Raw genomic sequence first — 14,160 nt, 5'->3', positions numbered from 1 at the left:
GTTCATTATAAAATGAATACAGTTTAATGGAAAGTTCCCAACATGATAGAATAAGAAACCTGTGTTTGTTCATGTTTTACTTTCGATTTAGATTACACTCTTTCATCATCAAACAATTTATTGTGCATTTATTTTATTTTTATTTTTTTAATTATTTAATGTTCTTTTTTTTAAATAATGTGACATTTTACTGCTGGTTTTAATATCCAGTCTTACATAATTAATAAAAAAAAAAAAAAAAAAAAAAAAAAAGAAAGACTAGAGGAAAATCTGGACAATCTTTATTTTCCACCTTCTTAATGAATTATATAATTCCTATACAATTACCTTTACTGATATTTGCATAAATGCAATAATTTAGTCGTAGGGTAAAATATAAGACCTATAGCTAATCTATGTTCAAAGTTTATATCCTGATTTCTCTTTCAGGTTCTGAGCTTTATTCCATGTCTTTATCTACTTCAAATTCCTTTTTCTAATTAATAAACACTTATTCATATGAAAATACACTGAAAAAAATGATTCATTGAATTTACTAAATTGTTTTAAGTGGTTGCAATCAATTTATTTTAGCTACATTTAAATAAACAAATTTAGCTGACTAACGTTCAGTTAAATTTGTTTATTTAAATGTAGCTAAAATAAATTGTTTGCAACCACTTACCTTAAAAAAATTAAATACAATTTTTTCAGTGTAGGCCTATGCCATAGCCTAATTCACAAACAAAAGGTGAACCTTATGCATTTCCACAGTTTTTTGTTTTTTTCACATTGTTTCCTCATTAGATTCTCAAAATAACTAACGGCATATAGCGATTATTTCCAAGGTAATACAAAACTGAACCGTAACAGTTAAACAACCTGATTCAACATGCAAATAAACCCCTTAAAAGTAGTTCACAAGGAACATGCTGTCTATCGGTACATCTCACCTCGTTTTTCCTCCATCTGTCGCTCCTTTATCCACCCCTTCCCTCCCTCCATTCCCTTGCCAAACAGGATCGGTAGGATCACTCAAAGCAATTTTCTCAGAAGCGAGGAATGTCTGCTTGTGTATTTGTGCATATGTTGTGTGTGTGACCTAAAAGGCTTGCTGTGGCCTGTATGGTAGGCTTTCAAACCCCCCCAAAAAATGCCTGACTACAGCCTCGGCTTGTGCCGCCCTGACTTAAGTGCCTTTAGGGAAGAAAAGGCTTAGAGTGATATTAAAAAAGAAAACAGCAAAATGACTAGTCCACAAACATTTTCCTAAAGTGAATTCATCACACATATGTTGCCTGGCCTCCCTGGTAACACAGCCAATCCTGAGGAGCAGCGAGAAGAGAAGAGGTGCAGACGGTTGATGTGTCACAGACTGTGCTGGTGCTGACTTACCTGTCTGTCAGACCTGTGAAGGTGGGAATGTCAAGGTTTGGTTGAATGTCTTTTTGAACTGTAATCCTACGGAAGTGACTCAGAAGCATGAACACTTAATTACTGGAATAATGCAGGGAGTGCTGCACAACACATAAAGGTCGAGTCTGCATCAATCAGAAGACTTTCAACTTTCTCTCCAAAGTGCAAACAATAAATAAAAATAACCGAGGATTTGGACAAGCAAGTATTAAATATCACTTGTATGTTTTGGTGTGATTATTAAATATATCTAAGTGTGTACATAATTGAAATAAGAATATCAATATCACGAGCAAAAGTGTAGGTGTCGAGTCTGGATGCAAACAGGTTAGACCGTGTGTGAGTGTGATATTGTTTTATACAGCAATTCAAAATAAACAAGAAGTTAATATTGTGTAACTTACATTTAGACACAATCTACTAACAATCCTCCACAACAGAATTGTTGAGCGTCTCTGAGCAACACAACACATCTACTGGTGTTCCTAAGTGAATCGGTGTGCTTAAATGAATGATTCAAGACTGATTCAAGTCATAAAGAGAGTCACTTGTAGCCAGCTGATGTACCCAGGTAGCCTGCAGAAAGATTGATTGAAAAATAGCAATACTAATCCACAGAAGTAAGTAAGTAAGTGAATAAATAAATTAATTAATTAAGCAATTCAAGGATACGACTTTAAAAATAACACATTTTTGTAGAGCTAACAAACTTTTAAAATATTTTTTATTCAAATAATCTCTAAAACTGTTCATGTAAAGCATTCCTTTAGTCAACACACCATGCATTTATAATTGCATTTATGACATTTATGAATGTGATATATATTAATTTTAAAAAGCATATTTATTAACGTTGTAAATCTAGCAACGTCATACACACTTTGCTAGATTTACTATATATAGATTTACTATAATTAATGTACATTTACAACACTATACTTTTACTTTTAATATTAACTTGCTATTAAATACAATAAATAAATAATAAACAACAGTAAATGCTGTTGTGAGGATGCTTCTAATATAATGGCTGGGATAGATTTGACACAACCATATTCTCTCTATTTTTCCTCTTTTGGAAAATGTATTTTTTCTTTTGCAATTGGAGCAAATTGGAACCTCGGAAATGTGAAAAAGGTCCATCAGATGTACAATTGTGTACAATTATTTTTCACATTGCACTGGAAAATGTGAGTTAGTTTTTTGCTATTTTAGTACACTTCATTAGGGTACCACCCTAGTCCTGAAATGAATCTAAAATGTAAGGCAATGACTGATGTCAGAAGCGATCTGTTTCAACACATGCTTTGACATGGAGGGTGCGGCCTTTTAAAAACCTGCTTCTCCTCTGAAAACCTCATAAAAACTTTTGATCCATTTTAAATGCTGATTCAAACCATGATTATTGTTGAAGGATGATATTCAGAATTCAGAGCGGCCCACGCAGACCCCCACCCTCCTCCCTTTGACTTGAAGAATTGTAAGAACACCCCACGACAAGCCACATTATGTGTAGCCTGAGGGACAGGGCTCAATTACAGCAGAGCTGACATGCACGAGAACAGAGCGAAAATGCATGTTTACACCTTCAGCTGCAGAAAGGGTATAATGATGCTATACAGTGACAAATATGAGCTTCTACACTTATTTTATAATTAAGAGATGAATCTTCCATTGGAGTCGATGAGTTATGCACAATAAGAGTGAATGGTTCATCATGGGGCACAAAACAGAGGATTAATTCTCATTCAAAACTAATTTATACCATGATTCATGGCAAACTTCATATATTAAACGTCCAATAGGAAAGGAGAATGTTCCTCCAAACTGCAATGAGATTAAATGGAGCATTTTGCTAAGGTTTTTCCTGAATTTTCTCCAGAGAAAAAGACTCTAGTAATCTGACGTGTCTCCTCTAGAGTTTTAGCAGACATGTCAACAATACCACATTGTGCTCAGAAGTCTGCAATCAAAAATCAGAGATTTCAAAATGAACTCAAACAGTTTTCATCAACCTGTCCAAGACCAATTTTTCTGAAATATCTGCATTAATTGTAATAATGCTCAGTATCAACTTACTGTCTGTCAATAGTTGTCTCCCTGTCAGGTTTTTCAGGTTTCCATTTTTATTTCTTCTGATGGATTGTAGGAGAGACACCTGAGACAACGTGGATGCTAAAAGCAAACATAAACATAAACATAGTTATATATATATATATATATATATATATATATATATATATATATATATATATATATATACTGTATATGTATAATTTAACATTTACTAATACATTTTTAAAAAAAAAAGTTGTATGTTAATATTATTTAATGAACCTTATTTAATATGATTTAACAATGAACAGTTACTAACCAATGTTTAATAAATACTGTAACACATGTACTGCTCCTTGTTAAGTACAGTTAGGTACATGCATGTTATTGTGATTTTTTACACATATTCTAAATGCAACTGGTGTTATGTGCACATAGATTGCATAAAAGTATGCAAATACACTAAAAACAAAGTAACAATGTTAATAGTATTGTTAATCTTGCTAGTTATATTTTGTATGGATCTGCTGTGCTAGTCAATGATGTCATCTATACTAACCTTTTATGTGACTTAAAGCTTGAGGTGTCCACATTCCACAAGGACATCATGTTACTGCAACACCTTGAGATCTAAACCACTGAGCATTTTGTTCTCTGAGAAACACTAGACTCTCCCCTGTATGAGGCCAGTCAAGCCTGCAACAGAGTATAGAAGGCAGGGCTTTTGGCAACAACAAGACTTCTTTTAACTCCGTTCAATAGCTTTTACTGTGCTTTTGTGCCAGCAAATCTTCATTCAAACCTGTTTCTCAGCTTCTTGAACTTGATCTTGTGATTGACAAGCATCTGATCTAACAGGCAGTTGATAATTTTTTTTTTTTAGCAGGCATGGAAGTTGTTTTCCAACTGTTTCCTATTTATCATAAACAATCTAAGAAGGTCAAATCTATTTGTGATTTTGCTGCTGGCAATGTAAGCTTAGATATAAGTGCTTGAATCTGGCCTCTGAAATGATGATCAGGTGTTCTGACTAAAATTAGTTCCCTCCCATAACGATCATTTACATAAACATACAACATCTCTTCTATTGATTTCTGATGAAGAAAAAAAAACCAACTACTGTATGGCCCTTACAAGTCTAACGCCATGTAGTGTGAAAGGTTATGTTAGCTCTGTGCTTAAAGAAATGTTGATTATTCAGAAAATAGGTTGGCCCATAATGTTGTTCGCTTGCTGACAGAATTCAATTGGAAAGACATAACTGTGTATTTTTTGTTTGCTTTTAGCATAACTGAAGAGTTCATATTATTTTCTGTGGGGTAATGAAACAGCAGTTTAACCATCATGAATTCATTTGATTATTAAAAGTGGCAGAGCAAGTTATTACAACAAGTTTGATGAGAGATTAGAAAGACAAATATATAACGTACGTTGGAGTAGCTTACTGTTAAAATTTACGCTACTGTTAATGTTTTTGAAAGAAGACTGCATTTATTTGATCAAAAATACAGTAAAACAGTAATATTGTGAATTACTATAATAAAAATATATAAAAAAAAAAATGTATTCCTCGACACAAATTTTCAACACTCTTCAGTGCTGTATTATCCTTCAGAAATCATTCTAATATGCTGATTTGGAGCTAAATGGTGTAAATAATTGAACAAATATATTTATATTTTTAGCAATTTTTACAAGTGTTTGTTAAAAAAATTACAACTTATGCATTTAAAAAAAAAAAGTGTTTATTACAAATATGTACAATAGTATAAAAGCTTGAAATTTACAGAGGGATTGAAATGAATAGCAGTAGCCCATACAGAGATGCCAAACAGTTACCCACCTCTTTTTTTCAAGCATTTGTTTTCAATTAATACATGAAACAGTAATTTTTGGTCTGTTTTGCTCAGTGCTCCTTTTAGGTTACAAGATCCTGATACACTGCCTAATATAAATATGCACGTATTATCAGAAGAAAGCTTACAACAGACAATGAAATGTTACTAGTAATAATCAGTGCAATCACAGTCAACACATAAAAACCAGTGGCACCCACAAAACCAATGACAAAAGCCAACAATGCATAGCTACCATGACATGATCCGAAAAAGGTCAGACTTTGAAAATCTCCCTTTTAAAGACGATTTAACAATTCCTCATCTGCTCATGACAACTTTTACAACACATCAATTGATCGCACAGTCTCCCTTTGGCTTTTTACAGCAGAAACGCATGGGCCTACACGTGCATCTTGAGTCCATTTGGTCATATCTACATTTAATTCCGCTCTCTTCTTCATTTATCAGACCATAGGTTTGGTGTGGTCGTAGAAGGACTGACTGAATCTATGCGAGCTCTTTTGGGACTCTGGCTGTAGCCGGGCGAGTGGATGAAGGTCGGACTGCTGGGTGGAGATGAAGAAGACGAGGAAGAGGATGAATGGCAGGAGGAGGATGAAGCTTTGAGCTGGAGCCATTTATCTCCCAGCGCTTTGGCAAAGTGGTCATCTACAGACACGCTGATGGAGGTGGCTCTGTGGTAGTTCATCCCGAGGCTCCTCTGGAAATGCTCTTCAACGTGGTCATAACTGTGCTGGGTAGCAACTGTAGAGAGACAGAAAAAGATGATGATGTTCAAAAACTATTCGTTCTGATGAGAAGATCTGCACGGACATGTTAAAGGAGGAGTGTCAAGCTCTTTTGCAGCTTTTTACTTACTGGTGGAGGGATTGCAGCAGTCTTTTTTCGTTGACCTTGTTGCAGAGGAAACACAGGTGATGACAGATGGCCGTATCTGAAAAAGACAACAAAGGTCAGCAAATCTTTGTCGCAATACTTTTTTCCCCCCATCCATCCATCTATAACGCAGCTTTCGGAATGGATAATGAATAGAACTGATGAAAGATGGGAAACTAAATGGACAAGACGGAAAGTTTTGTTTGTGGTTGGTGGTTCTAGACTATTTCTCCTTCAGCCCTGATGCCATTAGCAGGTCAACAACAGCACTGGTGTGTTGAGACTTGTTGACAACATTCCTCCACCCATTGCTCACATTTTCTCCCTGAATCCGGCTGGATTGCATATCTTAGACAGGCAGAGGCCTGTTCACACTCTACAGAGCCACTCTCACAGGAACACAAAAGTGCTTTCCTGCATTCTGCTGTGTCTCATAGATAGTGAGTGAGGATGAACAGACTGCAGTGGCCTCAGGATAGACACTAAGAAGAGGATGGTATAATACACCGAACGTGTTCAGTCAACACGTATTGATGAGGATGGAACAGTCACAAATTGGTCTTTTAATTATGGATTATCATCCAGTTTTGAACACTGCAGCAAGAACACTGTTTGGCTAATGTCTGGAAATATTTACAGACTTTGGTACAATATTATTCCATGGACAATGCATAGAAGATCTACACATATATAAAATTTAAAAACCATATTATATTTATTACATATAATATTTTGTCAATTGTATATATTTTAGTGAATATTAAAGGTATTTATTGCTATTATTTTTTAATCAATCGTGTTAATTAATAGTTGGATTCAGTTGGTACAATATTATTCCAATCATGTTGATGCCATATTAAGATACTGCACATTATATAATTTTACATATAATATTTATTTATTATATATAAAAGTTGCTTATTATTTATATACATTTAATGAATATTAACAATTTGTATTTCTATAATTTTTAATCAATTATGTTTATTAATAAGTATATTTAAATAGTACAATTTTATCACACAGATAATGTTGATTCTTATTTAAAAACAAAAACAAATATACGCTTAATGCTTTTTAATATGTAAATAATAGTTAAATATATGCAAAAATATATATAAAAAATATTATATACAGTTATATTTCTATGTTAACATATAGTTATCATATAATTAAATATTAGTTAAATATATGATGTTATTTAAAAACATCTAAAAATCAGATATTACATTTATATAATTTTTTACATGATTCCTGTGTTTTTCAATCATTCGTGTTACTTAATCTTTATTTAAATGGTTCAATTACACAAAACAACAACAACTACTAGTACTGCTACTAAATATTGTTAATAAACATTGCATTTTAATTTAAAGGACGCCATAAGCTCAATTGATTTAACAGCAATCACCTGTATTTGTCTGACTGTTGTGGTTTTGTTTTGGCTCTCTATTTTCTCTGGTTCTGGGCGCGGTTTCTTGATTAGGGCCAGAGGCTCATCCATGACTGGGGTGGAGTACACTGGGCTGGGGATCAGGTGAGTGGGGCTGGCCGTTGGGCTCCATGTGGATGTGGGGCTTTCAGGAATACTGAACCCAGATGATCTGCGGGCACTGTTGGCCAGGTTCTTGCTGAGGGCCCTCTCTCTTCTGTAACAGAAAGTTAAAAAATAAATAAATAAATGAGCCAAATAAATTCTCCTCTGTCCGTATTATTCTACTGGGTATTGGTTCCATGTCGAATGGTACACGGTCCATTACCTCTCTTCAAGTGTCCGTCCTCTCTCTGAACTGTGTTTGCGCTTCATGGGATGTGCAGGGTGCATCCGCACCCTGTCGCTGGTCATGTGGCGAAATCTGTCTTCACTCCTCAGATTGGGCTGTCCTGTGAAAAGATGAACACATGCCAGTGTGACTTCAGATATGATAAATGACATCGCTGCGGGGTGCTCACACGGTCATTGCCAGTCACCGATTCCCTTACTTGTGAAAAGGTGTGGCAAACAAGTAAACAACTGACTCTTAATCCTTGGAATTGCATCACCGCGTGTGTAACTTAATTGTGGGAAAAAACGTTGTTGGGCCACCGTTAAATGTAAACTCCGTTAAGTGGCAGAGCAAGATCAACTGGCTCTGTGAGTAGTACTGTAGAACTACCCAGCTGATTCACCGCTAACGGTAAATGTCATTCAAATTTGGGAGACATACGAGCCAAAAAAACGACATCAGTGAACAAATGAGGATATCACTTGTTGTTCATACTGCTTTGAGGGGCAAAACAGGCTTTGTGGGTTAAGGCATGTGGCTCAAAGCATGTTTACCCAACATAACGATAGTAACAGACTAATCCAAACTGAAATACACATCACCATTCACATGCTAATGTCACAAACAGTGTCATGCAAAGGTCTCACAGTTCACAATCTGCTCCATGCTACAACAGATAATGGTTTTAAAGCTCATTAATAGCTCACTGACAATTTTTACTCTCAAAATGATCAGTTATGCTGGATTTGAACTTTTTGTAAAATGATAAAGTGAATAATAAAAAAGCCAGAATGTAACATAACTACAGAAATATAATATAATAAAATATATACATGCAGGCCTACATGTACAATACTGAATCCTCCAGACAAATGTTAGTTAAAAAATTGTAGTTAAATAAATATCCATATTAAAAATATCCCTCCCTTTTTTTTTTTTTTTACATTTGACACAATTTTTTTAATTCACATGGTTTTGAACCAGAATTAGTTTACATGTCCATTGCATTGTGTGAAGCACTAACATTGCCTTAAAAATTACCCTTGACCCCTAATACTGACTGTTGAGTGATTTCACAACATCCTTGTGATTCACTCTTGAAAAAGGTTAGAGATTTGCAACTGATGGTGATTTACAGTAACTTCACAGTAACTGTCTAATGAGTCATATACCACAATCAATGTAAGATTTTATCCTTGAACATCTGTTATGCCAATTATTTAACTCTTATTTGACTCTAACTTTTAGAAAGTAGTAAAAACAAGATCATGGGCTGTGGATATAAAATCAACAGCATATTAAACCAGTCAGGACCCGTGTTGATCTGATGGGTGATTAACATCTGAGGTATTTTACCACTGCATGAATGAAGTGTAGCGTTAGGCGCTATCAGACTTCAAGCAGATAACGTTTACTAAATGCTCAAATGGCTTGGGCGATGAGGGGGCAATGTTGGCAGAAGCCTCTTTCACTTCCACACACTCACAGATCTCCTAAGCAGTGGACTGTGACAAGGGAGGTTGACTCTGCATGATAGAGGATGGGGGATTGGGTGTAAACCACACCTTAAACCTTGACTGATGACTGATTTTTAGTGCCTCAGGGAGGGATATTTTTCAAGGGGAGATTAAAGACAAAAAAACAGACCTACATCCTTTTTCTTATCTCTTTCATTTGCAGTCTAAAACACATATCAAGCACATCTTCATCTAAGCTCTACTCAACTAACCTTCAAAATAAGAGCATCATAATTTTTCCAGTAGTTCAATGGGCTTCTCAGTATTTTCAATTTACATTTATTCATTTAGCTGACGCTTTTATCCAAAGCGACTTACTTATATAATTGCTATATATGTCAGAGGTCGCACGCCTCTGGAGCAACTAGGGGTTAAGTGTCTTGCTCAGGGACACATTGGTGTCTCACAGTGGATTCGAACCCGGGTCTCTCACACCAAAGGCATGTGTCTTATCCACTGCGCCATCACCACCCCATCAATCCTTTCAAATATTTATAGATCAATTTTTGAATTGTTTACACTAATATATTTAAATAAAAATAAGCAACATGAATAAATAAACGTATAATCTCACCAAAAAACACATTTTAAAAAGACTAGACAGTATAAATTCCAGTTCTATGGTGCATTTTCATGCTACATTGTGCATTAATTCTAATAATAATGATTATTGTTTTAAAATACGCAATGCAGATAACATAGGCTACATAATGTAATTCTTAGTTTAAACTGGTATTAAAATAAACAATGCAGATAACATGCACACATAATGGCATTCTTAGTTTAAACTGGTATAATGATATAAAACGTAATAATTACCTTCTAAGATGTACACTTTGAAGCCACTGCTCATCCGGGTAATGTAATGTAAATTAGTGACCGCCATTCCTAATCTTCAGGGTTTTCTAAGCAGTGCAATGCTTCTAAACAAGTTGAGTAGTGAGCGGCAGAATCGATCCTCACTCAGCTTTGAATCGTCACTGAGCTCAAGTGCTCTGCCCTTTCCATGATCATGCCTCTCTGGCTTCTTATTGGCTGTTTGAAGGCCAGCCCCTTCCCTCTGCTTTTGCCTGCATGAGGCGACCTACCACCACAGGTGCCTGATGGGAGGAGACAAACGAGAAGCTGTGAATTGTCTGCTGTCTATCACCCCACCCCACCATAACACCCCCAACATGGGCTAAAAGTGGCAGATGAAATGCAAATAAAATGAGCAAAATAAAAATAAATATTATATTAGTTTAAAAATGTATAATGAAACAGAATATCACATATTATATAAATCCACGCATGCATGACATGTTCAAATTTAGATATAGAGATGTGTATTACAGGGACTGTACATGTGGTCTAACTGAATTACGTCGGGAGATGGACAGCTCAAAATAAAACAATCAGGTAGTAATGTGGATCTACCCTCCTCTCCAAGTACCAACATGCCAGGGCAGCCGGGCAGAGACATGAATGGTTTCCTTGTTATATATATATATCACTGCTCTTGAGAAACACATTTCCTGGCATTACAAACTTAAAATTTGTAACTAATACTTCTTTATTAGACTAGATTTACAAACAGATAGACTATAAGAGCAACTGTAACAAATATAAAATTTATACATAAGTTTTGAAAAATATAATATAAAATAATAATATAGGATGCAATTAAATCTTATTAAAAAGTCAATACGCTACTGTTCAAAGGATTGGGGTTGGTATTTTTTTATAGTATAATGTATTTTATATAAAATACTAAATTTTGTGTAATGTATTTTGTATTTTTAAATGTTTTTGGAAAAAAGTCTCTATAATGATCATCAAGGCTGCATTTATTTGATCAAAAATACAGTAAAATCAAGAAATTTTATGAAAATGTAAACTAACAGATTTCTACTACATTTTAAAATGTAATTCATTCCTGTGATGACAAAGCTCCTTTTTTTAGCAGCCATTTCTCCAGTCTTCAGTGTCACATCCTTCAGAAATCTGTCTAATATGCTGATTTGCAATTCTCAATGTTGTGCTTACGCTAATATTTTTCTGATATTTATCATTCTTTCAGGATTCTGAAGGATCCTTTCCTTGAATGTTACTTTATATTTTGACCTGGGATTCTAATCTGGGATTTCAAACTAAACAGAACATTTGAGGATTTTGAAAATATTTTAAATGGTGCAATTCAAGAGAAGTCAAAATATTTAAGATTAACTAATGAATTCAAAATGAAATCAAATTTGTGACATTGATCTGGTGAACTTTTTTTTCCACTGAAGTTCAAGATGGTCTTTAGATCATCTTAAATCATACTGGAGAACAGCTTCATACAACTTAAGTGCTTCTGTCAAAAAACAAACCAAATACTAAGATACTTTGAAATATTATTCATATTATTTCTTTTTCAATTAAACTTTTTACTCAAACTATTATGCTTGTTCATATGTTTCGTAATGAAGAATAAAAACTGTATTACATAAACACTAAATATTTAAAGCCAACAGAACTGTAAATCCTTTTCAAACTTCACTATCCCACTTTTCCTTCCCTGGATCCTTTTAGAATCCACAAACAAGTCTTGCTCTGTCTTTTGTTTCCTCTCTAGGAGTCAGCACCTGTCGACAGCCCCCTCCTCTTGCCCTAATCTAAAATCTCACCCGACTGCATTTTTCAGAGTGTTTAGCCCACCTGAGCTGCAGTCATTCCACCATCTTGCCCCTACATGCAGTTATGTTGTCAGTTCCCAACCTTTATGCATTTGGGCCCTTTCTTTCCACAGATCGGTTTCTCCTATTTCTTTTTTGGCAGAAAGACAAAGACTTCAGAGTACTGAAGAGAGCTTTGTACAGCGTGATCCTGCCTGAGCATGCTAAAGCCACAAATGCTTACATACATGACTGAAACACACTCCCTCTGGACACACAGTTAACCCCATTTGCGTTACAGGGAAGCCATCACAGAGTGCTACTGCTCTACATAAGGTTAACCTTTCAATAGAACTGTTTCTTTAATAGAGAGGGTAACACAGGTACACTTAATACAGGTAATTTACTTCCAGAAAGAAACCCGTTTGAACAGTACAAGCACTTTCTCAAAACTCTTACTCATGCCCGTTTATTTTGTAACATTTTCTGTGATTGATTGCCTCTCACTGTACCTGTGAATTAACACTGTAATCAACTACTGTAAATATTTACTGTACTTACTCCCTATCATTATTGGATTGTCATCTATTTTATAACCACATTTCCCAGGACGCCACACACAGTGCAGACGTGTCTCTATAAACCAGAGACAAAAGTTTCTCACAGTGAAACTTCCACTTTGGTTAAACAAGACATCGTTGAGCTGCTTACGGAAGGTTATATATCTGAGCATATAGCCTAGTCACAGGCCAAAATGCGACGTTTGGCTATATTTGTGTCGACTGGATGAAGAGCAGAGCTTTGCACAAAGCAAAGCAATTTCGCGGTTGTTCAGAGCGAAAGAGCGACCTCTTGCGGTAGAAATCTGGAACGGCAATAAATTCCTGCAGTGCGTCCCCTTGTGAATTCATCCTGTCTAATGCAGAAATATACATATTAAATAATATTTCAGTTTTGGTATCTGTGCCCGCAGAACAGGTTGAGCATTTAACTTTTTTGTCCTCAGTTTGTTGTCGTTTCAGGGCAGAGTAAAAAACTAGCCTGAAGCAAGTAGGCCTCCGTTTTGATGAAGATACAATGCAGTGTTTGATCTTACCAGCTGCAATGATACTACTATTTCATTCAACAATGTTTATTTGACTACAGTAAAATTCTATAGCATATCCACAACATTATCATTATTTTAGGGTATATTTATTTGCAAACTCTGATAATTTAATAAAAAAATCTAGCATGATTTCACACTTCTATCATGTATTTTAGGAATAGTAGTCAAATGACTATTATTAGCACTTCTTTCTTTCTTTTTCTTTTTCTTTTTAAAGAGAATGCCTTTTTTTTCTAGTGCTGGGTAACGATTAATCGCATCCAAAATAAAAGTTTTTGTGTAGATAATACATGTATGTACTTTGTATATTTATTATGTATTTATAAACACACACATGCGTATATTTAAGAATAATATAGTTATATATAATATAGATTATATGAATATAAATATATGCATGTAAATATGTATATTTTCAAAATATATACTGTATGTATGTGTGTGTCTTTATATATACATAATAAATATACGCAGCACACATTATATAAACAAAAACTTTTATTTTGGATGCGATTAATCATTGCCCAGCACTACTTTTTCATTATGAAGGAATTTGTTTAATTGGATAGGCTATTTATTTGTTTACTAGTTCATTTCATCTACAGTTCATTTTTACTAAGATCATTTAGATTATATTTACATAAACTCAGACAGCCTTTGCAGAATAAACAGTATTTTACAAATAGTCAGACATTTGCAGCTTGATGGCTGTTTCCCATATGTATGTAGATGTAAATGGTGTGTGTTGTTTTAAATGGCACCGACTGTCTGAACCATTCACATGTTTGTTCATGAATAGTTTTGCTCATTCACTAATGGAACAGCTTTGTGAAGGAGGGTATTAGCTCCCTTTGTTAATGTAATGGCTCAGAATTAGGGTCAACACCAGAAGTGGCAATTCACTTCAATTCATGTCACACATAATGTGCACTGTATGGAGAGACTTGA

General features: G+C 34.8%; 1 protein-coding gene across 1 annotated transcript; it reads right to left on the bottom strand.

Annotated features, from left to right (window-relative positions):
• Positions 1-4,926: 4,926 nt before the first annotated feature.
• Positions 4,927-10,455, bottom strand: LOC306848073 (transcription cofactor vestigial-like protein 4). Its single transcript, XM_079382400.1, has 5 exons — positions 10,288-10,455; positions 7,946-8,069; positions 7,597-7,834; positions 6,168-6,243; positions 4,927-6,053 (listed from the first exon to the last, which is right to left on the bottom strand). The coding sequence occupies exons 1-5, from the start codon at positions 10,352-10,354 to the stop codon at positions 5,746-5,748; spliced, it is 813 nt and encodes a 270-aa protein (XP_079238526.1). The 5' UTR covers positions 10,355-10,455; the 3' UTR covers positions 4,927-5,745.
• Positions 10,456-14,160: the final 3,705 nt, after the last annotated feature.

Source organism: Barbus barbus (genome assembly GCF_936440315.1).
Source record: "Barbus barbus genome assembly, chromosome: 28".
Classification (NCBI taxonomy): domain Eukaryota; kingdom Metazoa; phylum Chordata; class Actinopteri; order Cypriniformes; family Cyprinidae; genus Barbus; species Barbus barbus.
This window is presented reverse-complemented; position numbering and strand designations above follow the sequence as displayed.